The 27,683-nt window shown below is 29.5% G+C and overlaps 2 protein-coding genes across 2 annotated transcripts; one reads left to right on the top strand and one right to left on the bottom strand.

Moving 5' to 3' along the window:
• Window positions 1-24,340: 24,340 nt before the first annotated feature.
• LOC111690533 lies at window positions 24,341-25,399 on the top strand. The gene is made up of 2 exons (XM_023453033.2): window positions 24,341-24,641; window positions 24,705-25,399. The coding sequence occupies exons 1-2, from the start codon at window positions 24,606-24,608 to the stop codon at window positions 25,098-25,100; spliced, it is 432 nt and encodes a 143-aa protein (XP_023308801.2). The 5' UTR covers window positions 24,341-24,605; the 3' UTR covers window positions 25,101-25,399.
• On the bottom strand, window positions 25,111-25,838 carry LOC111690532 (general odorant-binding protein 99b). Its single transcript, XM_023453032.2, has 2 exons — window positions 25,677-25,838; window positions 25,111-25,613 (listed from the first exon to the last, which is right to left on the bottom strand). The coding sequence occupies exons 1-2, from the start codon at window positions 25,713-25,715 to the stop codon at window positions 25,164-25,166; spliced, it is 489 nt and encodes a 162-aa protein (XP_023308800.2). The 5' UTR covers window positions 25,716-25,838; the 3' UTR covers window positions 25,111-25,163.
• Window positions 25,839-27,683: the final 1,845 nt, after the last annotated feature.

Here is a 27,683-nt window from a genome sequence, read left to right as displayed (position 1 = left end):
CTGTTAGAAGAGGAAAATTAAGAAATAAGTACTGGCTACAGTGTTAGAAGAAGTTGGAATGGTTTACGTGATCACCTGCCTTGGCGAAATTATTTAAGGCTAGTTTTTTTATTCTTAGGGTGAGCTTATTAGACAATTCACCAAAGTGAATGTTCAAGTATTCGAGCGGAATGAGAGGTGTTGTGAAACAAGCCTACTACATAACGAGAAAAGTAATGTATTGGGCTAAAGTGTGCTTTACATAGCCTCTATTACTAAGATTCGGGAATTAATTTGTGGACCGAAGTAAGGATCTATATTTAATTGACAAGACTTATTTCAGTAACCATAAGTAGATACTATGATATACTCAGCTCTTCCAACTATCTCACAAGCATTTTCTCCAGCATGACACTGCAATTACACATCCACTACGTGAATCTCGAAAGACCTTCAGCCAACTGACCAGCCAGGAAAAAGTAATGCGGGTAACGAGTAAACCGTAGTACCAGATTGTCTGATGCTCTGGTACAACCCCAGTCATACATTAAGAAATTATATACTAAGTAATTTGGACGGTAGTGTGCTGGTCTGTCAGTCTGGGGGTTGGGGGTTCGATTCTTTCCAGAGACTTTGTTCTGCTAGAACAGAACTGCGATTGTAGTTTAATCGATTAAGCTGTTGACCTGGTATTTCTACTGGTCTCTCATTTCGACCGATTTCTGTGATCTAGTCAAGAAAACTGGTATCGAATTCACCTTCAAAAAATTATTTCGGAAACTAACCTACTCATTTTTTAGTGAAAATCCCAATATATGAAAATCAAATAGTCATTGGGACCTTAGTAAAATAGAATATAGATCTTGAGCTAGGACATTCTATAGACAATTATTGTGTTTCTTTATTAGTTCTAAGGTAAAAAAATGTTTGTTAATCGGAATAAAAAATCTGTAAGTAATTAAATATCGGGAGTATTAAAAGTTATAAATTATTGAGTACAGCGTTTTGAAATAGAAAGTGTCTGATGAAAAATCAGGCAGTTCAACAGACCAAATTTCAAATCTAATAACGAACTCACAAAACTAGTTCTGAAAATAATAATATATAGTTGTTAAGCCTAAGTTACGTTTTTTAATTAAAAAGGAAAACCAGTGAAGTAACCTTTGTTTTTTATTAATTTTCTTTAATAGTTTAACTTTTTACAAATTTCAACTGTTAAAACAGATGTTTGACGGGACACACATTTCAATCGTTAGGGGATTTTTTCATAAAATCATTGTATGTGTGTTTGTGTTTGAAGTACCAGTTTTATTCCTTTTTTTTTTCATTTAAGTACTTGGATGTGTTTAAATAATTTGTTAGGATAAATGTCAAAGAGTTCATCTTTTTTCGTGATCATTATTTATTTGTTGATGTTGATATTTCTAATTATATATGCGTTTTTTATTTGTGGTTGCAACAAAAAGGACGAAAACGGGGGTGCAAAATTATTTTTTTTAATGTTATGGAAACAAATTACATATTAAGAGTTATAACAATGGATTGGGAAACATACATACACTCAAAAAAAGGAATTGTATAATGCGTAGTCAAATCAATCTGGAGCGGTTTCAGAAGTACGGTATGTACGGGTTTCCTTTAACATAAAGTACATGATACTTGCTCAAGTACGGATCGGTTAAGTACAAAGACCTTAATTTAGTCGTTTTTAAGATAAATTGATCTTACAATTTTCTCATTTTGAGAATACTTGATTTGATTTGAGCTCAAATACATATTAGATTTGAGATAAAAATTAGATTGAATTAAGAAAGTACAAGATCAAAGTGGTCTTGATCGTTTTAGAATTAAGTAAGACAAAATTCCGTTTCCAAAAGTGAGCATACCACGTTTGTTAACATTTATAGAACGGATGTTTATAAAATTTAAATTTCGACATCGAATTTTTGCATTGTTGACTACGTAGCGTTGTTGTCTTACGTATGTTTATACTTTGATAACGTATGTTATTGAAAAATTATAAACACTTTGGTGTCAATTTGAAACCAGGCGTGTGTATTTCATTTTAAAATTTATTATAATTTGTTTTTATATACATAATAAAGTTAAATTTCGTATGCGTTTCTTTTTTTCTGTGTAGATACATTTAGGTATTAGAATTTACTGTAACGGTTAAATTATAGAATTTCAATATTATAATGGCGAAGTTTATCACTAGAGTTTAGCTTGTGGCAGTAAAACTATTAAAATATTTAAAACATTGTGTGTAGAGAAAAATTCATTCTTGAGGTTGAAACCTAAAACAAATGGAGAGGAAGTGTGGAGATTTCCTATCCCTATCTAGGTATCATTATCAAATTCTAATCTAAAGCTAAATCATTCATAACAATTCTATTATATTTATATTATATTTATTTTACTTCAGTTTTAGTTTTTTAAAACACATTTAACTAGTATCTCAACATTCCTATTTTTAATTCAATGACTTGACAAATGTTTATCCAAACAATTATGGATTAATTGAAGCATCCTTTTTAATTCCAATAAAATTTAAGAAGAAAAAAAAACTAATAAAACATGAGAATAAAATTCAATTGAATTGCAATAAAATGAAATGTGAAAATAAAATGATAGATATTTATCATTGTTTAATTTCATTGTGTTGCTAAAAACGAATACGAATATTTTTGAAAATAAAAAAAAAATTCAAATAATTGGATAGAAAATAAAATACATTCATAACGAAAACAAACAACATAAAAATCAAAAAACCACAGATGATGATGAACATATGATTTCTATCTATTATTTTATTTGCTGTATTGTATTTGTTGTGAATCCTTTTTTTCTTCCTATAAGGATAATAATACAATTTAAAATTGTCTCCCAGCATTCAAAAACACAAAACAAAAATATATATGAATATATAGAGATGAGTACCCAAGAAGTACGATTATTTATCTATGTCTCTCTATTGATTTGTGAATCCATTGCATATTGAAATTGCCCCCTTAAGCAACAAAAAAAAATAATAAATAAATTCATCCTTAAAACTCCACTCATGCATGGCAAGTAATGATGAACAATTTAACAATAAATTTTTAAGTGCATTTATCAAAAAATAGAAAAGAAAAACATTAAAGCTGAGAAGAACAGGAAAAATATCTTTTCAATTGTTAAACCAAAAGAAACTACAGCAGCAACTGCTTATAGTAGAAAAAAAGTGAGAGTATTTTTTCTTTCTTAATTTCCAAAAAAAAAGGATAACGAGCCTGTTAGAAAAACATTTAGTAAATAATTTTTCTGTATAAAACATAAAAAAATCTCCCCATTTATTTTACTGAAAATTTAGAGTTTCTTTACAACTTACTCTAAGGATAATAGAGTGTGTCCTTACTGAATGCGGGTAAATACAAATGTTTGCCTTTGGACCACACTTGTGCACTTGCAAGGCTCAATTGTACCCCAAATTCTTAAGGGTGAGAACTTTGTGTGTTTTCCACTTGACTGACAAATAAATAAATATTGCAAGAAAATTGTAAGTAGAAATGAAGAAGGTCTATTTATTTAAACCTAAAATGTTGCAATTGTTTGTCTATTTTATACAAGATTTTGATCTTTTGCAAGTATTGTTATAAATCATGTAATTGCCAACAATTTAAAACCAATTATTTCTCATGATTTTTGTTAAATTTATTTATGCGGATTAAAGCAATGTGTGTGGTTTCTTATTGAAAGATAAACGAAATACAAAAGAAAAAACATTTCACACGTTTCTTAACAAAAAAATAAAATCCCTCAAAATACTTATAATTACATGATTTAAATATTAATAACAATATTATTTCACACTCAACAAAAAAACCAAATTAAATATGAATTTTCAAGTGTTTCTTTCACATGTACTTTATTTAAGTATTTGCATCTTATTTTATTATAACTCACTCCATGATTGGTACTAACTCTGTCAAAATAATTATTCATAGTGTAATTTCTTCGTTGTTGTATGATTTATGTCTGTTGTAGGTTTATTTTTGTACAACAAATGAATTTTAGTTTTACGTAAATTTGAATAATATTTAAAAACATTTCTTCAGCCTTTATGCTGTGAAAACGTTGTGGCATCTTGAACGGGTTGTTGTGTTGCGTAAGAAAGTAAACCAGTTTGCACAAATTTTCACGTATTTTTCTATTCAACAGTATCGTAGATGGAATAGGAAATAAAATTATTCTTTACAGCTTTCATACACTGAATTATCTGTTAAACAGTTAAGTTTTTACTACATAATATATTCCCAATCAATCATCAATCCGATCATTATGAGTTCAAAGAATCAGCAATTACACACATACATTTATGTTGGCCCAACACAGTATAAGAGGGTTTAGATAATATGACTCGCCCCTAAGGTTTTAAGTAGTTAAAAAAAAACTATGTCAACAAGCCCTCGAATCATGAATGTCGAAAGATGAATGAAGAAAGATGTCCGGTCCATGTACAAGCACTTTGTTGAAGTACTCGAGCTATCTAATCTCTTGCCATAGCAGCCCCGTTGCGGAATGACAGGTCGCATCTGGAATTAATCCGCGTACCCCGACAAGGAAAAAGCAATCACTGGTCTAAAGTCAATAGAAGGGTTTGACGAGTCCCAACATCAGGTGAAATCAATCTTCCGACAATGCGGAAGTGAGCACCCTTAATGATGTCATGAAAAAATTGCATTATTAAAAATGCAATCTCCATCATCTAATGAACCATTCCAGTGCATTTTTTAACCTCTTTAAGCTCGCGCAACCACACTACTGTTGTTTTGGCAACAGCACCTAAAGACATATTTGGCAGTCCGAAATACCCAACAAAATGGATCAGGATCCCTCTTTTATGAACCGATCAATGTAACAAAGGAACTAGGAAGTAGGAATTTTCGGGCAGCATTTACAATATATCCTGTTGAGATGGCAACAGCACCGAAGAACTTCCCCGAAGCTTAAAAAGGCATACTAAATCAGTACTAGTGACTTTCCCGTTCTTTCACCAATTTTATCATCAGTTCCATTCCCATGATCATAAAGATCGATCTACGGGATGACAGGCACTGACCTAACAATTCCCCAGCATATACTGGCGTCCCACTACACGAACGGTAAGAGATACCAATCAGGTTTAGGAATCCAGCATATTCTCCTTTGTACACAGACCTGTTCGAAGAGAAATTTATCCAACCCATTAGGTATAGGATATATCAGTCTTTAAACCAACATTCTCTTCCCGCGATGTTGGGTATTAAACCACAGCCACTACGTGGATCCCGAAGGAACCTCAACCAACTGACCCTAGTCCTGCGGGCAACTGGCCACCCGTAGTGCCAGATTATATAGTGCTCTGGTTAGAACTCACGCCAAATCATTCCGAGGCAAAGCCAAGTTTATAGTCCCGGCAGACTAGAGATATTGGTAGCATCTCTTTACCCGGGGATTTCAATACACCATGATGAAGCCCTCGAGGAAACATGTTGGTGTTATTCCAATCCCAGGATATAGAGTTGCTACAAATACTTCCAATCAATGTGCTGAGTAACACACTAAAATCTCTTAGCTTTGTATATTAGCGCATCTGTATACTTTGAAAAATTGTCAGGTTGTTGCTTGTCATACCTTGTTGCCATTTCAGCGACAGTGGTTGATATTTAACTCATCAATTCAAGCAATTTTTGGGTAATTCTTTACGCCATTTTGGCGTAAAGAAAGGCCCTTATTTATTAGTGCACAACGTTGGAATCCTACTGTTCCACCTTGAATGTCATATTCGAAATATAGTAATGCAACAAATGCGTAATTGAAGTTTCTGAGGAACCAATCATTACTTAAGCCCAACCATTACAAGATTTCTTTTACTTTAGGATCTAAGATCTATTGGAAAATTATAGGTACGAGTAAGTATGAGGAAAAAATTAACATTAATTTCGAAAAGTGGATCCCTTCGGATGTTATTGTCATAACATATTGTATTAGTATGATTTTCGGATGAGAGCCTTTTTATTTGGTGCAATTATTTACCGAATTTGAGAGAGTTATTTATAGGTCATTTGTAAATCGGAAGAATATAAATAATTTTTTTTTAAGATTTTGTCTCTGACTTTATGTGACAGATATATGATTTCAATATGTTGATTTAACCAACTGATATCCTTTAAAAATAATAAATACTACCGCACTGTTACCACAGGTACATTGAAATATGTATAAAATTAATTATTCAAATTATGTACATTTCAAATTGAAAATCGTAACTAAAGCTAAAGAAAAACAACTTTTTAATTACAAACGTTTAATTGAAAAATTTAAAAGGAATAAATTCTTTGTTCTAGTAAACATGATTTGAATAAAAAATTTAACAAAGATGAATTACAAAATGTTAGGTGAATATTTTGCTAAAATTAAAGCTTTTCAATACGGCATTTACTTTATAAATCATTATAAAATCGTAACATATGCTATTATATATATTCTAATATTGAAATAATCCTTCTTAAAGGATAACATTTAATTCATATGTTACTGAGTTTTTTAACACTCCCTCCTCTTTTCCCATAAATATTTGTAACAATAAAAAAAACTATAAAGAAAATAAATTTTGAAAATTTGTTACTTATTAAAAAAAGTCTACCACAGCGCACGTGTCAATTACAATTCAACAAGGACAGCAATAAACAACAACAATGGAAAAACCAACGAAATTTTAAAACTCAAATAAATAAATCCTTTAGGTTTTAGTAACCAGGCCTACAACATCGCCATCACTCTGCACGCACTAGAAAATTTATTTCTATTTTATTTTTTTAATTTCATTGACTCCTGTGTTGGCAAACAGCGTACTGGTTTAATCCTGTTTTCAAAAGATTACTGTCACCAAAACATATTTTCTATTTAAAATATATTTCTCTACATTTTTTTTAATTTTAAATTCCTTGTGATGGCACTATAAACAGCAACAACTAACAACAACCTTTAATAGAAAGTGTATAAACAACAAAAAGGATATTATTTATAATCAAATTTGACCTGGCAAATTGTCATTGTCTTGGTTGTTTATTCTCTTTATTTTTAGAGTTTTATTTCAATTGTCTGCTTTTGTGGGGTGTTTTTTTGCATATGAAAGTGTGAGTGGAAAACATTTACACATGGATACATGTGCATATATTAGTGTGTGTGTGTGTGTTCGAACGAGGATATTTGCTTAAAATGATGCTGTAAAAATTTTGTTTTTTATGGTCAAAAAGTTAACTGTATTTCAATAAAAATATTACCATAAATTATTATTTTTTAACTGTTTTTGATTTCATCCTTTTTGTGGTTTGTTTTTTATATTTATTTGAAATATTAAGGATAATAAAAGAATGACGTAAAGTAGTAAAAGTTTATTAAATTATTGTATTTCAAAGAAACAAGTTTTTTCTAGGCATCAAAACATGTTACGTAACTCTTACGTTCATTTTGGAAAGTGGTCTTTCTATAAACATGGCACATTTTGGACGGTTTGTATGTATATAGTATGCATATATATCAAATCCGAAGAAGTAGATCTAGGTCTCTATCGAGCCTGTTGTGCGCTCCTGAACAGTGCCACTGCACATAGGTCTAGATATAGGTACGAAATTTATGGGCAAAACTGCAGTGTTGAAGTAAACCCTTGAAAGATTCTAAAATGGGCTTTTGTTTTTTGGAAAATCTACTACATTTTTCATAAATTAAAAAAAATGTTTCTAAAATAATCGTTGTATATTATTTGTTCAACTGTTATATTTTATAAAAAGAAAAGACATCGCATTTATCCAATTCACTGTCGGTATTGTATGGTTGTATCATCATATGTCATTAAAATTGTTTGATACAAAACTAAATAATTGTGCAAACTTACGACATAAAACGTTACGGCACCGACTGTGAATTGCGTTATATTTTGAATCCATGAGTATGTACCAAACAAATGTTGAATTCAATCCAAAATATTTCACTGCGTTTTTAAAAAATTACCAATTTTAACCACATTTATCCCAAAGGATAAAACAAAAAAAGGTTCAATTTTCAACTTCCTTGCAAAGCAATCTAGTTATACTAAAATCTAGCAATCTAGTTATATAAAAATCGCAATATCTCAAAAACTAGAGCTAACCGAAAAATTTTATTACGATTTTTGAAATCAGCGGATGAAAATACATGGGAATTATCAAGTTTTTGTTGACTTGTGTAATCTATGGGAGGCCACGTACCTTTATTTGCCAGTCTTGCAATTTTACAAATTACAATTAATATTTAAAATTAAAAGTAGAAACTCTTCATTAAAAATTTCTGAATCTATTTGTATTTATTTTAATTTGTTTTTGCGAATTCCACTTAAAATTACTACACAACTCGAAAATGTTGTGTCAAAAAGAAAGTTTTTCAATGACGATTTTAATATAAACTCGTAGTCGCTGTCGTAATGTAGTACCAACTCTTAATAATGCGTAATTAGGAAACTATTTTCAAGTCAATGAAATGCCTGCATTTAAAAGCAAAACTTTGGTAATTTACTGCAACATAAAATATGCGACAGTAGAAAAGTTTTTCTTCGTCTTCTACTTCTACTACTTCAGTTTCTTCCTCATATTTATTCCCTTTATTCGTTCTGTAAAATATATTTGCAATTAAAATAAGGTGGTCCGGTTTTAAGTAAAATAAATGCAAAATAATTAAAATTTCTATTACAAATAAGAGCCAAAAATTTCAGTTTCAAATAATATTATTTTCTTTTGTAATTCTCTTTGTCTTGCCATCGAAGTTCAAAATTAAAAATAATGTGTAATCTAATATATTTTTATGATTATAATATCATCGATAATTTGACCAGATTGGAACTTAAACAATAATGACATTTAATTATGATATGATTTTAAAAAAATAGAATTCATTTTGATAATTTTTAAAAAAATCAACCCACGGTTTTCTAGACTATAATGTATGCAACACCCTTTTTCTTCATTATTTATATCTTTCTTTTGCGGCAAAAGAAAATTAAAACAAAATGTGGCATGTGTATGTGTAGAGTGTTGCAAAATGGAGAAAACTAAATGAAATCTACAGCTCTTCACTTCTGCTGTAAATGTTTACAAAAAAATCATACAATTCGTCGTAAAACCAGTTAAAAAGTTTTCTTGCTGCCGCCTGCTGCTATTGCAGCAAGAAAATACTCTTATAAAGAATGCTAAAACAGTCGATAAGAAGAAAGTTATGAAACATTTTTAAAGTTTTTGTTCCATTATACCCTCCACTTTTTTACAATTTTAATCTTATTTCTTGGTAATTCTACAACAACTACTCCGCCTTTAGGGCTCTAAGAATTAATTCATGTTAGACTGAGTGTATACAAATAAATGTGTGGAAACTTTGTAAGCAAACTAAAAAAAGCAGAATAGAAAAAAATAAACTAAAATTAAAAAAAATGAAAAACTATTAGGGAAACTTTACACAATTTCATTTCATGCTTGGCAAACTAAACTAAAATTATGCTAAAAAATTGTTAATGTTTGAACGCAGTAATACGTTGTAAAATTCTCTCTTTTTCCCCTTTTACATTTTCAACATTCTGGCAGAGTTTTTAATTAAACGCAATTAGGGCGCTTAATACTATTGGCATCATCAAGTTAAGCCCACTTTTGGCTCATGTCGCGTATTTAATGGTTTCGCTATTAAAGCCAAGTAGCGCTTATTATTACTACTACATGCCACCAGTCTATGCCTCGTTACTGCCTTCTATCTTATATCCTGTGTTGATACCACAATACAAATATGTTTATAAATGAAATTATTATAAAAAAGTGTATTTATTAAAATGCATTTAATTGCAAAAAAATCCAAATAAAATGGTAATTATAGCAACTGCTTTTAACAGTAGAATCGCGGGTACGAGTAACGATTTGTACAGTTACTTCATTATGGCCTTGTATATCAGATGTTTTATTGGATAGTTTCAAAAATTGTTTCTTAATGTCGTTGTACAGTTCTTTTTCCAACACAAAAATAATATTTATTTCAAATTAGAAAAGGAATCAGATTTTTCTATCGTCGACAATGATAAACGTACTTGCCCTTAATATACATATATATAGATATCAGACCATCATGAAATCGCCCCACGATAAGTAGGAGTGTTGGACATCATGGCCGACATATTATATACAAACTGCATCAAGATTAATAGGACTTTCTAAATCGGAATAGGAACAAGATAAGACTGTATGGACATCAACACTGTCTTTCAAACCGGTGCGAACTCAGTTTACACTGACGTGTAATGATTACTGGTGATTACGTGAATAATGGTTGATAATCATGCTTCTTGACCTCCATGTCTGCACAGTTTTTTAGGTCAATGCTATTTTTATACCTTACACCAATTTACAATTTTCTACATAGAAAATCGTACACATTTGAAATCTCTCAGATAAGGCGAAACGTGTTTCTGAAAATGAAAAATAACCAACTATTTCGCACAAGGATTATTACATTCCCTTATACACGACTTTTGAGAACAATATTGATTGACGAATGGTAAACAGAAATCTTGAGAAAAAAATCATTGCTTTTATTGCAAAGATTTGGGATATTATTCTAGAAATTGGTTGATGTGGGTTTTGATCGGGAAACATCGTACTTGTGCTGGATGCTACTGAACACTTTGACATTAAACCGTTTTGTTCGTGGTCTGAGGAAAGCTACGAAAGTGTTAATCACACTATGTATAATTGATTTAACAAAACATAAGATCGCTTCCTGCAGTACCTCATATAAATTCATAAAATTATTTCCAAACAAAAAACCTTCATCGGAATTAACAATATTTGGACCAATAATATCCGGGTTGCTCCTAAATAACGAATGAATGACTATAATTTGAAGAGAAATCAGACAAACATGATTTGCTTTAACCAAAATAATTTCATTTGCTAATTGACTTAAAGCTAGTTTCAAAATTTTGAACCTTTAACTTTGCGGTAGAAGTATTAAAAGAAGAATTTTTTTATAACATTGTGATAGTTATAACAATTCAAACGGCTGTGTGATTGATTGCGAAAACACTGTTAAAATTTTACTAGAAATCACTTTTCCACTCGCCCAATATGATGATTAGTGAAACGCGTGGTCAGTAATTCTATGTAGGCGCATTAGCGCCGCTAAATTAAAACAAAATACCAAGTGGTTTACGCCCTTACCGCTAAACTCTTCTTTTGTTGGCCTTTTCAATTTACCATAAAAAAGAGTCATCAACATCATCATTATTATTGTTCTCATACCCAGCAAGCTCCAACCTTAGCAGTACTCCAAGTATTATACTGGTTAATGTAAAGAAAATTGGTCAGTTTGAGCAAGTTAAATAACCACAAGAGCTTGTAGAAGTCCTTAGAAATTTTTTTGTTTTAACTAACTGAAGAGGTTTTACTGATGGCATGGGATTTGGGAGAGAAGATAAGGGGCGTTTTGGCTTATACATAGCTGGTAACTATGTATGTATGTATGTATGTATGTATGTATGTATGTATGTATGTATGTTGCATAAAGTGCGTGGCAATTAGCAATAATTTGTTTAATAATCCCTTAAATAAAAAGTGTTAAGGACTTATGGCAAGAAAAATACTTTTCATTATTTATATCTTGAGATTAATTGCAATTATTGTACAAAAATATATATTTAATATGTATATTAAAAATACTTTACAATTTTAGCGTGCAAAAAAATATATTTTGATTTTCGGTAGCCTTTTTTTGAATACGAATCGAAAAAATAAATCGTTTGAAGATGTTACAAAACTATAAACATAAAAATAGCAGTCTGTCTAGTTAAGTTGTATTTAAATTGGGAAACAATTTCTAAATGGCCTTAACAATCTACCACTTGAGTTTCTGTTCCTTTTTCCACTTTTTTCCTCCAAAAGTTCTGACCATCCAGCTTTTTTTTTTATCCTGTAGCAAGTAACTCTCCATACTCACATGTTCAGCAGCAGTGGGGTATTAAGAACAGTAATATACTAGGACGTATGAATGGCTGTAAGTGGGTGTAGTAGTATTTTATATATAAAACGTCAGAATGAAAGAATAAAATAAAATGTACAAGTGTGTTTGGCATGTGCCATTCACCAACAAGTGGCACTTTAAAAAATAAAACACAGTATTTTAAATAAAAATTAATTGGAGAGCACATAGTAAGGAGTGAGATCGAAAAATTCTTAACACACGTTTTTCAATACATTTTTCAACCAAAGTATTATTTGATTTTTTTTTTTTTGATCAAGTTACCTTTGAAAAACATGTCAGTTATTATGTGTAATATCAATTATATTCATTTTTTTGTTAATCTGATTAAAATGAGTGACCAGAAAAAAGTGCGTACTGAAATTATTAAATATTTTCAACTAAACCCAACTTGGTCTTACAAAAAGTGGGCCAAGCATACAAAGGTCTGCCGTCAAACTGTTTCCAATGTTATTAAACAGTACCGGGAGAACTTGTCAGTTGATAGAAAACCCGGTTCAGGTAGAAGGAATGGTCCACATGATGTTTCTAAAGCCAAAAAATAGAACGCATTTTCAAAAGAGCTCACAACACATCCGGTAGGAAAGCAGCTCGGTTAGCTCAGTGCTCGGACTATTTGGTACGAAAAGTTAAAGCTAATGCAGGTTTAGAAACATACAAGGCTCAAAAAGTTCCTGACAGGAACGCTGCTAAAAATTTAGAGGCCAAAAACAGAGCACGGAAATTGAAGTCAAGTTTTATAAAAAAATATTCTTGCTGCATAATGGATGACGAAACGTATGTTCTGGCAGATTTTTCGCAACTTCCAGGTCAAAAGTTTTATGTTGCTAATGCTCGAGGGAATGTTGAAGAAAAGTTTAGGACCCAAAAGCAGACAAAATTTCCCAGAAAGTTGTTGGTATGGCAAGCAATATGCAGTTGCGGCAAAAGAAGCCAATCATTTGCTACTACGGGCTCTATAAATACCGAAATTTACATCAAGGAATGTTTACAAAAAAGGCTGCTTCCATTCATAAGACTTCATAATGTATCCACTTATTTTTGGCCTGACTTGGGATCCTGTCACTATGGTAAACAAGCCCTTTAGTGGTACAAGAACAATAATGTGGTATTTGTACCAAGAGAGGCAAATCCTCCAAACTGCCCGGAGCTAAGGCCAGTGGAGAGATATTGGGCTCTTGTTAAAAGAGAATTGAAGAGTACAAAAAAGGTGTCCAAAAGTGTGGTAGATTTTAAACGGAGATGGACTACATGTTCGAGCATAGTGACAGAAAGCACTATAAAAACGTTAATGGAAGGGTTTCTGAAAAGGGTTCAAAATTTCATCACTAGTGATTAAAACTATAAAAATATTTTTTTTGTAAATTGTAATAATAATTTGAATCAAATAAAAAAAAATAAAGCTGTAAGTTTAGTGGTTTCTTTTTTATAAACATATATGTATGTTAAGAATTTTTCGATCTCACTCCTTATATCATACACTGTACACAAGTGCACGAGGAGTACAATGGAACATTTTTAAACATGAACAAATCGAAACAAAACTCAACTAAAATACAGTATTAAATAATCTACATCTATACAAGGTTACCAACGGACATCATCAGATGTATATGAATGAATGAACGAATGTGTTACGTTTATGAACATGCCATCAACATATACGAGGTTCGTGATGAAATTCTGGTCTATAGTTTTGTTGTGATAACTATTACCAATATCGTTCTAATCTAACATTTTCTTAAAATTTTTCCTTTTATACACTCAAAAAATAATTGCTTAATTCATCCTCAAATCAAATACAAAATACTTAAAACTAGTGCGGATCGGTTAGGTACGATTTAATTTTAACCTTTTTTTATTTCAAATTGTTCTTACATTATTCTTATTTTGAAAATTTTGGATTTAAGAACAAATAAAATTGATTTAAAAATGTAAAAAATATAATTAATTTTAAATGGGCTTGATTTGAGCTCGAAAAATATTATAAAATATAAACATATTCCCACAAATTATATAACAACCCACATAAAAGGACTTCATATTAAATAACAAATCCGTATACATATATAAAAATTAAGTTAAAATAAAAACAAAATGTTGAAAAAAAATTATTATTTTAAATTAAAAAGTACTTGAAACGAATGAAAACACTGACCATTAAGTTAAACCGTGCATGATTGTACCACAACAACAAAAAACCAACAACAAATTGTTAACATGAGGTCAAAAAATAAACATTTAATTTAACAAAAAAAATTAAAATAAAGTAAAAAAAATCATACAAATTTACAATACTAATAGAGATAAGGGAGCTGGGGGCATGTTATATAAAACACTAAGAGTTTTTCTGCAACCAACTTTAGTTAGTATTACCTTTTTATTGGGGAAGTCGAAAATAACCGAAAAATCCAAGGAGAAACAACTGAATGATTTAATTTACAATAATCAACAACCAAATAAAAAATAAAATAAAATCAGAAAAAAAACTAAAGTGTTATGGACTCTCCCTTCGAAAGAATTTACAGGCAACTTGAATTTACTACGATTTAACAACAAATCAAGTCATCATGATTTTAAAAAAGTAGTGCAATTGTTAAATTAACTAAATGAAAAAATATATATTTTAAAATTATACAAATTTTATTTATTATAATTTTTCAATAACATCTGTTATAAAGTATGGACGGATAGTTGTCAAGTCAGCAACAAAAATATAAAAAATACCCGACGTTATCAAATCAACAACAAACAATAATGTGACAACACTATGTTGCTAAACAGAACTTTGTGTTTTTGAAATCACAACAATTCGTTATCGAAGTCATAATGATGCATTGCCAAAATGACACAAAGCGTAATCGAAATGACAACAATGCGTTCTTGCAATGGTAAGCTCACTTTTGACAACGAATTGTATTAATTTCGATACTTTTCTACCACTTTTTCCCTTTGGGTGCAGATAGGGTTATTTTTTAAACAAATTTGTGTCTATATTGTCAGTTATGGAACGATCTGGTAAAAATTTTGAAAAATGATTTATGAATGTACCAAACATTATCTACTATACTATATCATTATTAAGTAATGAGTTTTTTTATGATTACGTGATTTTCATAAATAATATATTCCGATCAGGAAAAAAATCATAGAATGATTTATATGCATATAGTGGAAGTTTATTCCGATATTTTGAATATGTCTTTTGAAATTTTTAATAGATTTTAGTCAAAATTGTCTATCACATAAAATTGACGGCAATTTCCCGATTTCTATAAAATTCTAATATTGATCAATCCATGGAATAATCTAGTCTAGGGATGGTCCCGTTTTTATATACTAGTCTATCCAATAGACTAGTATATAAAAAAGTCCATTAACATGTCTTTGGAATAACCTTTAACATGCCTATAAACACAACTGACTAGTATATTAAGCGACATGTGGAATAGACTTTTAACTATTTACCAATCATTAGATTAGTATATGGACTAGTCTATTAACTTGTCCATGGATAAGTCAAGGAGCAGAATATGGCCCTATCTATGGATTTTCTTATTGCAAGTTTATGAACTAAAGTTAATTTTAAATTTACCTTCCTAATCATATGACTGACCAAGTCAATAACATACCACAAAAACTACTATTGGGATTTCTAGTTCACATAGTTTTTTCACAACTTTTATTTTTCAAATTCATAAACTTTAGTTTCAAACTATAACGGACATTCATAAATCTAGAAAATTTACGCAGTTTCCTTCGATGGTTATTTTTTCTGCACAACAAAAAAAATGTGAAAATTATGCAGTTAAAAATACAAAAACAATAAAGTCAGCAATTGACAGGCAGGAGGAAAAACAAGTAGTTTTGGTTACAGATTTATAACTCTTGAAAAATGGTTTAAAATTTTGGTTCGTATATATAGCACTTGATAAATGTTGTTAAATGTAAAATTTTTTGTTGCTGCAAATTGCCAGGACAAAACAAATGAAAAAATATCAAAATACTTAGAAAAAAGCCAAGTTAAACAATCTTTTGATTGGTTGACGATTACATATGATTTAACTTCAAGTTGTTTGACGTTTAATGTTTATGACAACATCAAGTCATAAGCAGAGAGGAAGGAAGAGACGAGCATTGGTAGGAGGAGGAGTGCTGTAAAGTAAATGAACTGAAGTGAAATTTTGTATGCAATAAATTGAAAAATAATTGAAAAGGTTTGTGTCAAGTGGCCCATACATAAATACATTTATGTATGTATATACAACATTTAGCACCACAAACAATATCACAATATCGCTCATATAAACACATCATAGCATTATGCGACAAAACAACAACCAAAAATTTAAAAAAAAGAGGAAACGGAAATAAATGTAAAGAATTGTTAAACGTTAGCAAATATGGCAAAGCAAGTGTTTTAATTGTTTGCATTTTTTTGTAATTTTGAATATAACTACAAGAATTTTTTATTTAATATAAAATCACACACCTTGTGTTTGTGGCAGGAGTTTTATTAGCTTTGTCAATTATTCGCCAAAAAAATAAATCATGTAAAAATCAAGGTATTTGTATTTTTTCCAGTGAAAAAAAACATGTCATTAAATACTAAAACAAATAAATTTTAATCAACAATAAAATCAATTTGAATTCTTTTTCTTCCTAAAAAAGTCAAAGTATTAAAAGTAAGCAGAAGCAGCAGCATTCACACACACTGTCGCACACACAAAAGGACTTTAGAGCCTAAAGTGCAAAATGCAAAAGTGCATTTTGAAAAGATTCCATTCAATGCATCACATTTTATTCGAAAACTTTGTGTGTGCTGCAATCAATTTAGTTTGTTGTTTTTTTTTTTTTTTTTCTTATTGCTTCTTGCTTTGAAAACAATGTGTTCTGCTGATTGTGATAAGTAGTGTGGTTGTGGCAAAAGAAATACACAACAAAACAAAAAAACCTACAACACACTCATGCAATACAATTAATAACGTGACACTGAACATTGATTGTTAAAGTACACTTGCAACATGCACACAACACTCGGCATTTTTGCATCTACGCCTCTCTTCCTTCCAAAGACGTTAGGCTGCCTTTCTCCCACCTTTAAACTTTTCCAAACCATTAGAGTTGCATTCAACAAAATACGTCTAAGAATGCAGTGGACCAAACGTCTATAATTACATTTTATCGAAAGACTTAATGGTTGTATTTACTTTTTGTTTATTTATTTGTTTGATTATTTATACAAAATTGATTTAACGGTAGGGTTTTAAATGTTATTTATGGAGATGATAGCTAAAAAAAACAGTTTTGTTAAATTATTTGGGGCGTGGCATCTCCCACATTAGTAAAATAATAAAATTAATATATATAGGAAATTGCAACATATAAAGTTTTGAATTTTTTCCCCGGTCAACATTGATATCCCTATAAACATTAACATTGGGCATATGGGAATCACCCATATTAATCAAATACTAAAGTTCGAATTTCTGAGATACTATGCAAGCAAGAGCGACCAAATTTGTACAAGAAATTTCAATATGACTGGGTCAGATAATGAAATTTTGGCATCGATAAGAACAGTTAGGGGAAAATATACGAAATATAATTCCAGATTTCATATATCTGTAATAATATAATAATTGTGGGCGTGGCATATTTAATATTTAAATATTAAAATTCGTGACCTACGGTAGGTTAGTAGTTAGTGTTCTAGTCGGGTAGAAAGGAGGTGGTGGGTTCGATTCCCACCTGAGGCTCTGATCGCAACACCAATAAAGATCACGGTTGCACATAAAAACATATAAAACAATTGTTAGCCTTATCTATGGACTAGTCGAAAAACTGGTCTATAGACTAGTTCATTGACAAGTCTATTAGGTTAAATTATCATTCATAAACGAACAATTTACTCCGTAATTAGTTACTTTTGGTCGATTAAAGAACTCCTACAAAGACACTTAAGTGACCAATGACATTTAGTATTAATGCCTATTATAACGAACGGGGAAACAAAATATTTAATGCAAACCCTATTTTACGTTTTCGTACACAATTACTGCGATATTAAGTTACATAAATTTTTCTTTCTTATTACTTTCATTTCAAATAGTTGGTAATTGCATTCGATTATAATTTTACGATTATTGTGTATTTCTAACATATTTCTAACAGCAAAAAGTAACGTAACCTCATTATAAAAGTTTACACAGGATGATTTTAAAGTCCTTTTTATAAGATTATTTTGAATGAATCAAATTAAATTCAAACTTACCTGTGAAACAGTTTTATTTGACTCTATAATCGTACAGTGAAGTCACATTCGAACTGAATTAGTTATAGAAATTAATCTGAAAGAAAAACAAATAAAAAATTGTGTATTTTGGGTTTAAATTAAATTAGTTTTATTAAGTTTCCTTAAAACTAGTTTAAAGGATAACAATCAGTAACCAAGTAACAAATCCACTGAATAATAATAACAAATTGATTTGAAAAATCAACCTAGACATTTTATGAATGAAATCTTATTTTTTAATAAATACTCGTTTTATAAACTGGAAATTTGCAATTAATCTGTCGAGAAATTTGTAATTTACAACAAATAAAATCATTTTCCTTAGTGATTAAACATTTCGAACAGATGCAATAATTAACAACGCTAATTGACATTAAATTACATAAACACAAGTAAATAGATAATTATTTTTTTTTTAATTTTAAAATGCAAGCAACTTTGAAGGTTAAAAATGAAATTATCATGAAAAATTGAAATCATAATATTAATCGTATTGTCTAATAGAAAACATATACAAACATAAATATGTATGTATGAATTGTACATTTATGGGTGAATAAATTAATTATTGACTTAAAACATTATCAGACAAAATACATACATACATACTTACATACAATAAGTACTTTCTAGTATAGTATTTTATTCTTATCTCAATTAATACATAGACACAAGAACAACGAGTATGAGAAGAAGAAAAAGCTAAACAACAACTAAATATAACAATAGTATCATCTCTTAATAAACTTTACCCTCCTCTTTGGTGAATTGTAAACGTAATATACCCGTATAAATATCTTCCAGAAAGTATTTTCTTTTTTGTGGAGTATGAGTATGGTTTGCATCTCCATGGCAATTTAATTTAGCAATTGTATTCATTGGAGTTATTGCTGTTACTGCTGTTGCTGTCAACTGCATCGTTTTATGAAAAACAATTGTATTAAAATTATGTCTTAAGGGAGGAGACAGAAGTATGGACTAGTAATATAGAAATTTTAAAGAGTTAAAAGTTAAGGCAGTGAGTTGTTGCATTGAATTTGAAACCTTGCCAACTAATACAAGAAGAATAAAAATCAAGACAGAAACCAAAATTACTAATATAGACAGTAGGGTATTCAGTTGTTTATTGCAGCTTTGTTGAAATATGTTCAAATTGAAAATGGATTGTATCACTATCACTTTCTTTAAAAAATGTTGGTCGAAAATTTAAAATCGCCTTAATTTAAAACTTCACCTTCGTAAGAAGGGTAAGTTTATACATTCCGTCTATCTGTCCTTATGTAAGCATGAATGTTGAAATCTCGCAGATATCAGGGATCTATAGAAAGACCACTGATAACTGCGAGATTTCAATATTCAAACATGCTTTCAAGAAATTTTGTATGAATGACCGTACGTATGTTGAAAACTGTTTTCAGAAAATCCCAGTTATCTACAAGATCGGAATAAGTAATATCCCTTTTAGAAGATCGCTATTTAAAATCAACAATATTGGTCCATAAATATCGTAAGAAAAAGAAGCAATTCCATTTCGTTTCAATGCTTTACGAATTGTGTATTCTGCGTTACGATCGTACTTACGCTTTTGTAAGTTGTTGTTTATGTGGCGGAGAGTCAAATAGAAATGCAGAATACCAGATTTGCCAAACGGAGAAAATTTTTGATTCAAATTGAAATACAGAATAGGGACCATTATTAGAATCGGTTTAGTTTTTACAAATTAACATGGATTTTTTGTTAAGAACTCTTTATAGAATATCTGTATTCCGACAAAATTATGCTCATATAAATCTAATATCAATAGAAATCATATAAAAACTAAAAGCTGGATCGGTCGTAGCTCCCATATAAGGTCCACTTCCGAATATTAATTAAGCGAAAATAATTCATTAACACATAACTATATCGGGATGAAATTCCAAATTTATTAAATTTAAATTTCTACAAATATTAGACATATCAATAAAACATTAACTTATAGATGAGGGCATTTCAGATTCGTCATAGCCGAAAATATATTCATAACATATTCTTGTAGTACGAGGATTGATAAATGATATCAGAACAGAAGGATAAAACTATCTTCAAGTGTTTTACAAAACCTGGAATATAACTCTTAAAAGTTTATTTTAATTCCAGAACTTGTTTACTGAACTGATTCGATGTGAATTAATTTTAAGATTTCACAAAATCCAATTAAAGTTTTTTTTTTTTTTTGAAATTTTAACACCATAAAAGTTTCAGCTCTTTAATAATCAGTGGTTTTTCGCGTATTAATTGAAAAATTCACTCAAAGAATTACTGTTGTCAGGTTTCACCACATATTCGTTAAGCCCATTCCCCCCAAATGTCAACCCTTTTCGTTTTGTATAGATTAAACTACAACTCATACTAGAAATTTACTTAAACGATAAAATGTATAGAGAGAAATATATTCATTGTATTATATTCTATTGTTTGAATACGAGCATGAATGGATTTGTCGTGGGTCAAATGCTCTACTCTTCTTCTTAAAATACCTTCAACTAACACACAAAGTTACTTGCAACACAAGTATGTAAGTATTGTTATTGTGTGAAATCAAGCGTTTGAAAGTTTATATTTAAACATCAGTTAATATACTGTTGCCTGTCCGCCCCCCAATGGCCCCACACTATCCTAATGTGGGTGTAGATTTTATTTATCTTAAAAAGTGGCATGAGTTGTAGTAAGTGTTTGTGCAACATTTAATAAATGTTCACAGAGCATTTAAGTAAAGCTGGTGGGAGGGTGTTGTTTGTAAACATGAAAGCCAGAACCTTGTTGGCAAATTTGTTAAGGATAAAGGAACAGAGAGCAATACTATCATCATCGTCATGATAATGATAATTATTGGCATCATCTAGTTTTTAAACATACATACACTCGTACACATACTGTGAGGTGTTATTTATATAAGTATATAATTTATGTTTGTTTTTAACAATCATTTGGTTCATTTGTTCGTTGTTGGTTGGTTGAATCTTTTAGTTACCCATGCTTCATGATTGCAGAGTTACACAAATATTTGTTTGCAATAGTTACAATATTAATGGAGTTGTGGTTTGGCTTAGAGTTATAAGAATTTTTGATTTGCCACTATGTTCAAAGATTTTCAGGATTTTATAATCATTTAGTTTTTGTATTTTAATACAATTTCAATTGATTTTCCGAACGAAGTAACGAAAAAAAGATCCATATTAATAACATCTTTGATTTGATAAATATTTGTCCAATTCACAATTTTCGTTGTAAAGTTTTAATTTAAAATGTTACATTAAAAAATAAGTTTATGAAAAAAATTATGATTTCCGATAATTGGAATTTTCTAAAAAATCCTTTTTAATTTATTTAATGTACATATTTGCCATTTTATTATCTATTATCTTCTCTCATATCTCTAGTAACATATGGATCAATCTGGCAAATATCGGATACCCTGTTTTAATGTGAAATGGATATTATATAGAGCGTTTTGAATAGTTCAAAACCAATAGTAGCCGCATTAGACAAGGTCGCGACTATACAGGGTTTGAGGCAAATTTTCCACTCGGGCACTTATTATGATACCTGTCAGCAAATTCAGTTTTTTTTTATCAATACTCGCTTCGTACGGATTTTTGGTATAAATTCCCGAAATCACCGAATACTGAGCATTATCTTTGTACCACGAATATTTCATATCGTTATCGATTAGGTTGATTGGTCGAACTTCACATACGACATCAAAATATGTAGATCCAGTTTTCAACCACACTAATGATTTGATATTTTTATGAATCACTAAGTTTTAAGTTATATCTGACATGCATTAATAGTTTTTCGAACACAAGTGCGAATTTTTGAAAGTTCTAAGAAGATATTTTTGCGTTTTTAACAATTTTTTTTAAATAACTTAGAATTTTTAAATTTCATTTTAAAAAATAACATTGCATTTTTTCAGGGAACTCCTTCAAAAAAAAGTTTCCGAATTTTTACATACAAAAAAACGCAAGTTAAATAAAAGCTTATTAAAAAGACGATCCAATGATACAACACAAGTTATGAATTGTATAATAGTTTAGTAATTTTACGACATACTTACATATGTATGTACATATTTATATCTGATTTGTTATTGAATAAATTGCAAATTATTTTCCATTTTCCATATTGTCTAGTTTAAGCTAAAATTGTCTATATTAATAATAATTTTTTTATTGTCTATCTACAAATCCAGGTAACCTTGTTAATGAGACACGTGCAGCTAATTCACGTATTAAAGCAACAATTAAAAAGTTTTATCTCTCATACACATAATAAACGTTTTTTTTAAATCTATGTTTATTTGTTTTTAGTTAAACACACATTTCCATTAAACAACAACAATTTTGAATAAAGCTACACAAAAAGTTTACACACATATGAAATAGAAATTGAATATAGTGTGTAAAAGTACCATTAATAAAACAAAAAAAACAATGTTAATGGTGAAATATTAAAACCACATATCTAAAAAAATTTGTTCAAACATCAAGCATCATCTTGCAAAATGAAAAAAAATATGTAGTTTGATTACGTGATGTCAACCTGTCATTATTAATATGTTACTTAAAAGTTCTAATACTTGTTGACAAACAACCTGAGAGAGTAAATTCAAACATCTCGCATTTTTTTTTTCATTTATTTAAAAATATGTTTTTAAACCATAATAAAACAATTCTATGGTTGTACCATGTTTTTAAACATGTTTATTGAAATAAACATTTTTTGTAGTTTACAAGAATAAATATTTTAATTTTTTCTTTATAAACATTAGATTCCATGGAATTCTATTAACTATAAGTGAGTTTTTGTCTTTTCGATTTTATCGCGAAACGTATAAAAAATAATAACGAAAATATTTATATTCATTTGGTCAAATAAACAAAAACACAGGTATTAATTAATTGTTTATTGTTTGTTTTAGAAAATACCCTACATTTTGGAATAAGGTCATGTTAATTTGTTTAAAAATTGTATAAATTAATTCAAACGAACTATGTAGTTCCAGAAACATTTTAAACTAATTTTTAGAAAACTCTACCAATTTTTGTGTTGGTCCGTTCGATGATATGTAAAATCGAAAAAATTACCTTAAATGACATCGGAGGCTTGTCACAGATTGTTTAAAAGTTTTAGGCTAATCTGACCTCATTATAGGTCATCGCCCTGATTCGCTAAATAACCAACCAGTCACTTGACTAGACTTTTTTTTAATTAATTTAGGGTTATAATAAATTCGACTAATATGTCTTATAAATACCGTTGTATTTTTCAATAAGTTATTACAAATTGTAAAGTGAATTAATTGAAAATTGACACTTCTAATTTAAAATTGTCGTATTATATATAACGAGTGACTATTAATTGTAAATAGTTCAAAATTCAATTAAAAATTTGTTCCCTCTTTTGGAGTATTTATTTTATTGTTACAAACGTTTATTAATATTCCGAGTACACAAAGCCCTTAAAAAATTTTAAACACGTAATATTCGTAATAAAAATTACAATAGTGTATAAAAAATAGGCACTTATTGTTAAATTATTAAAACAATAATATTGTTTTAATACTATTTGTTTGCTAGTAAGTTTGATTGTTTCTGAAATTTGACAAAATTGATTTCATAAATTGGCTTTCAAACTTTAAAACAATAAACATTTTGAGGAAAAAAATATTTTTTTGTTTAAATGTAAGACCCTTTAAAAATTTCTAAAACAGCGAGAATATATACATACACCCTGCTATTTCAACTTACACAACTGTAAAAAAAACAATTTTTATTAAATACTTAGTTAGAACAAATCGTACGAAGGTTGTCAAGTGACCTAACTTAATAAATTATAAGATACACAGATACTTTTTCGAGATATAGAATAAGTACTATACGAGCACTATTGTAAACGTTAGTTAGCACTATAGAGACTTGTATAAAAAGTAGCATTATTTTTATTTCAAATTTAATTGCTAAAATAAATTGTACTCATACGCATTCTGTTAACGCTTTCCTAGTAAATTTATATTTACAAAAAAAAAAATCAACAATAATAAAAGTAGCCATAAATCACTGCAATTAAATACAAATAACTATTATATTTATATTTCAAAAAAAAAAATAAAAAATCACAAAACAAAATATAAACAGTTTTTAATTGTGATTTGTCTGCCGAACTGTTTACAGCTGAATAGATCTTCAAAACAAAAATCAAATAAATTCAAAATAAAATGTTTCTTCTAAATTTTGCAATATTTTTAATAATGGTGAGAAAACAAAATTACTTTAAATAAAGAAATAAATAATTTAATAAAACTTTCAATATACAGTTAACAAGTGTAAAGTGTGATTTATGGAAAGTGCCCACTGCAATTGATATACAAGCTGCTTTTGAAACATGTGAAATATCTAACGAATACTTTCTTAATGCAGAAGAAAATTACGACCATGATTCCAATGATATCAGATGCTTTACAAAACATTTGGGTTTGTGGACAGATGAAGAAGGTTTCCAAGCAAAACGACTAATAAAGTTATTGAAGAAATATCAACAACCCATAGAAATTGTAGTGGTAATTGGTTATTGCAACCGTTCTCACAAACAAATCAACAACCCGGACAGATGGGCCAATGAAGCCTATCAATGTTTTGCCAAAGGACGCATAGGTCAGTGGATTAATGAATACGTCAAAAATGTTTACAAAAATAAAATAACAACAAAATAAACACAAACCATTATTAATACACAAGTTAAAGATTTATTTTTAATTCATTTCCTGTGAATTAAGTTAATGTTTATGGTCAACACTTTCCTTAACCAATTGCAAATGGGAACGAATGAAACACATGCCACCACGGTAGGCCCAGGTGCAAGCATCACTACCTTGCGTATTCTTGTCGGCACAATGCTCAATTTTTTTATGTATTTCATCATTATGATCGACGGTACCATGTTCACCTACCAATTGATGGTGAATTTTGTGGACATCAAAACCCTTATGTTCATCAAAGAAGCCAAAGTGTTCAAAAATACATTTGATGTAGCAGTGTGTAGTTTCATCATCGGGATATTCCCAGGATTTGTACTTTTCCATTAATTCAGGGGAGATGTTCAACTTAGAGCAGCACTCATCACGATATTTTACCAAATCGTCATGATGTTTGACCACATAGTCGTGACTTCCATGGTGGACATGGTGATCATGATCATGGCCCTCATGATCATGGTCGGCCAAGGCCTGCAAAGGCAAGAAATAAACTAAATAAAATTCTTTAAATTATTTCTGTTGCATTCTACTTACCGCTACAGTTAAAACTAAAATCACAAAAAATACTTTCATTGCTGTTATTGATTCACAATTGCAACTGTTCGTATTTGCAGCAGTTGTCAAGGTTTTTATACGCTCTTCTTGTTGTTTGAAATAATAATCTTGTAGGGAGAGAGAGGTTATCTCATTGAAAACTACCTCCTGCACATTTCACATCGGTGCAGTTGCTTGTCGCACGTTAAAAAAATGCATTTTTAAATAATAACAATATCAATTTATAGTATAAACATAAAAATATGTATTATTGATTTAATTTTATTTGTTTATTTATTTGCGGTTTGTATTTCGTTTAAGAACATGAACCGCGATAATAGATACAGTCTTGTTTTGTTTAGTATTTGAGTTTAGGGACGTTGACAGTTCTGTGGATTTGTAAGTATTTGGTGGCTCAAGTGATAGATAATTTTATTGCAACCACGCTTCGTTAAATATTAATCATTGTATTTATCTGTACTACAACTTAAATTAATCTTTTTCAGTGATTGATTCTGTTAAATGAGGTTTTTACACTTTTACTATTAATGGTTATTTTCCTTTTCATGTTGTCGGTGGAAATTTTTTTTAAATTTATTATTTATACATTGAGAACAAATTATGGAAAACGTATTAAAGAAATTTTAAATAATTTTGCAAACAATGTATAAGTAAAATATATGGACAGAGTTATGTTATGACAAAAAAAAGCCATTTGATGTTTAAATACATCTAAATACATCTTCTTCTAAAGTATGAAGTATTTCTTTCACATATCGCTCATTTACTACAAGACTTTTTAACAACAAATCATACGTTTTTTTTTTAACAAATCATATTAGACGAACAAAAATTAAATTTCAATTTAGATAAGAAACTTATTATTCTCTGAATTTAGTTTAAAATCCTTGATTTGTTTAAAAATTATTTAAAAAATAGTTAAATGTCAAAAATTCAGTGCCATTTTTCTTGCAACTACATTTTTGGATTAAGCTAGTCTTGTAGTAAATGACAGTTATTATTTTTAAAACTTTTATTACATTGAATTCTTTACGTTTCATAATAAAATATAATTAGAATCCACATAACTTACTTATCCTATACAACAACCAATAACCGACTATTTAAAAACTGTCTTATCGTCATTTTTCTTTAGAGCCTAAAAGTATACTATTTATAATATGTCACTGCAGTAGGTATATAAATATGTTTTATTGAAGACACAAACCGCATAACAATGTACTGTTCAATGTGAATTGACTACAAGGTGAAGTCATGACACATTGGTGAGTATTTGTCATACTTTATAAATGTTTTCTAAAGCGTCGGTCGGTCGGTTCCCAGCAGTTCGGTCGGACAGTACCGAACCGTCTATTTTTTTTAACCTACCACTTAAGGTTAGCCCTAGTCCCCGAATGTCCAGGTGACTAGCTATTTTAACATGTGCCTGTCCTATGTAATAGTCAATCGTCAGCCCATAGATTACAAAGTACATTCTTGACGAAAGACGAATCGAACCCAAACAGGTGGTTGGATGTTAGTGGAAATCACTGTAAGGGTTCTATAAATTGACTTTCGAATAATCGAACAAATAAAAGTCAAAAAAAGTCGAAAAGTCGGCAAAAGTTGAAAATAGTCGAAAAGTCAGAAAAAGACGAAAATAGTCGTGAAGTCGGAAAAAGTCGAAAATAGTCGAAAAGTCGGAAAAAGTCAAAAAGTCGAAGAAGTCGAAAACAGTCGGAAAAAGTCGAAAAAGACAAAAATAGTCAAACAGTCGAAAATATATAAAAATTGAAAAAAAGTCGGAAAAGGTCGAAAATCCTCGACAAGTCTGAAATACTTGAAAAGTCGAAATACTTATATACAGTTTGAGAGCTTTGGGCTAAACTCTAATTAGATGCGCTCTAATACTATCAGTATGTATGTTTGTACAAAGAACAAAAATAACTTCAAAATTCTTAATCATTTTATTAAAATTAACCTATTTTTTATAAATTTAGTATTTTT

This window comes from Lucilia cuprina, chromosome 4, assembly GCF_022045245.1.
Source record: "Lucilia cuprina isolate Lc7/37 chromosome 4, ASM2204524v1, whole genome shotgun sequence".
Lineage (NCBI taxonomy): Eukaryota > Metazoa > Arthropoda > Insecta > Diptera > Calliphoridae > Lucilia > Lucilia cuprina.
The sequence above is the reverse complement of the archived record's forward strand: the minus strand, read 5'-3'. Positions and strand labels throughout refer to the sequence as shown.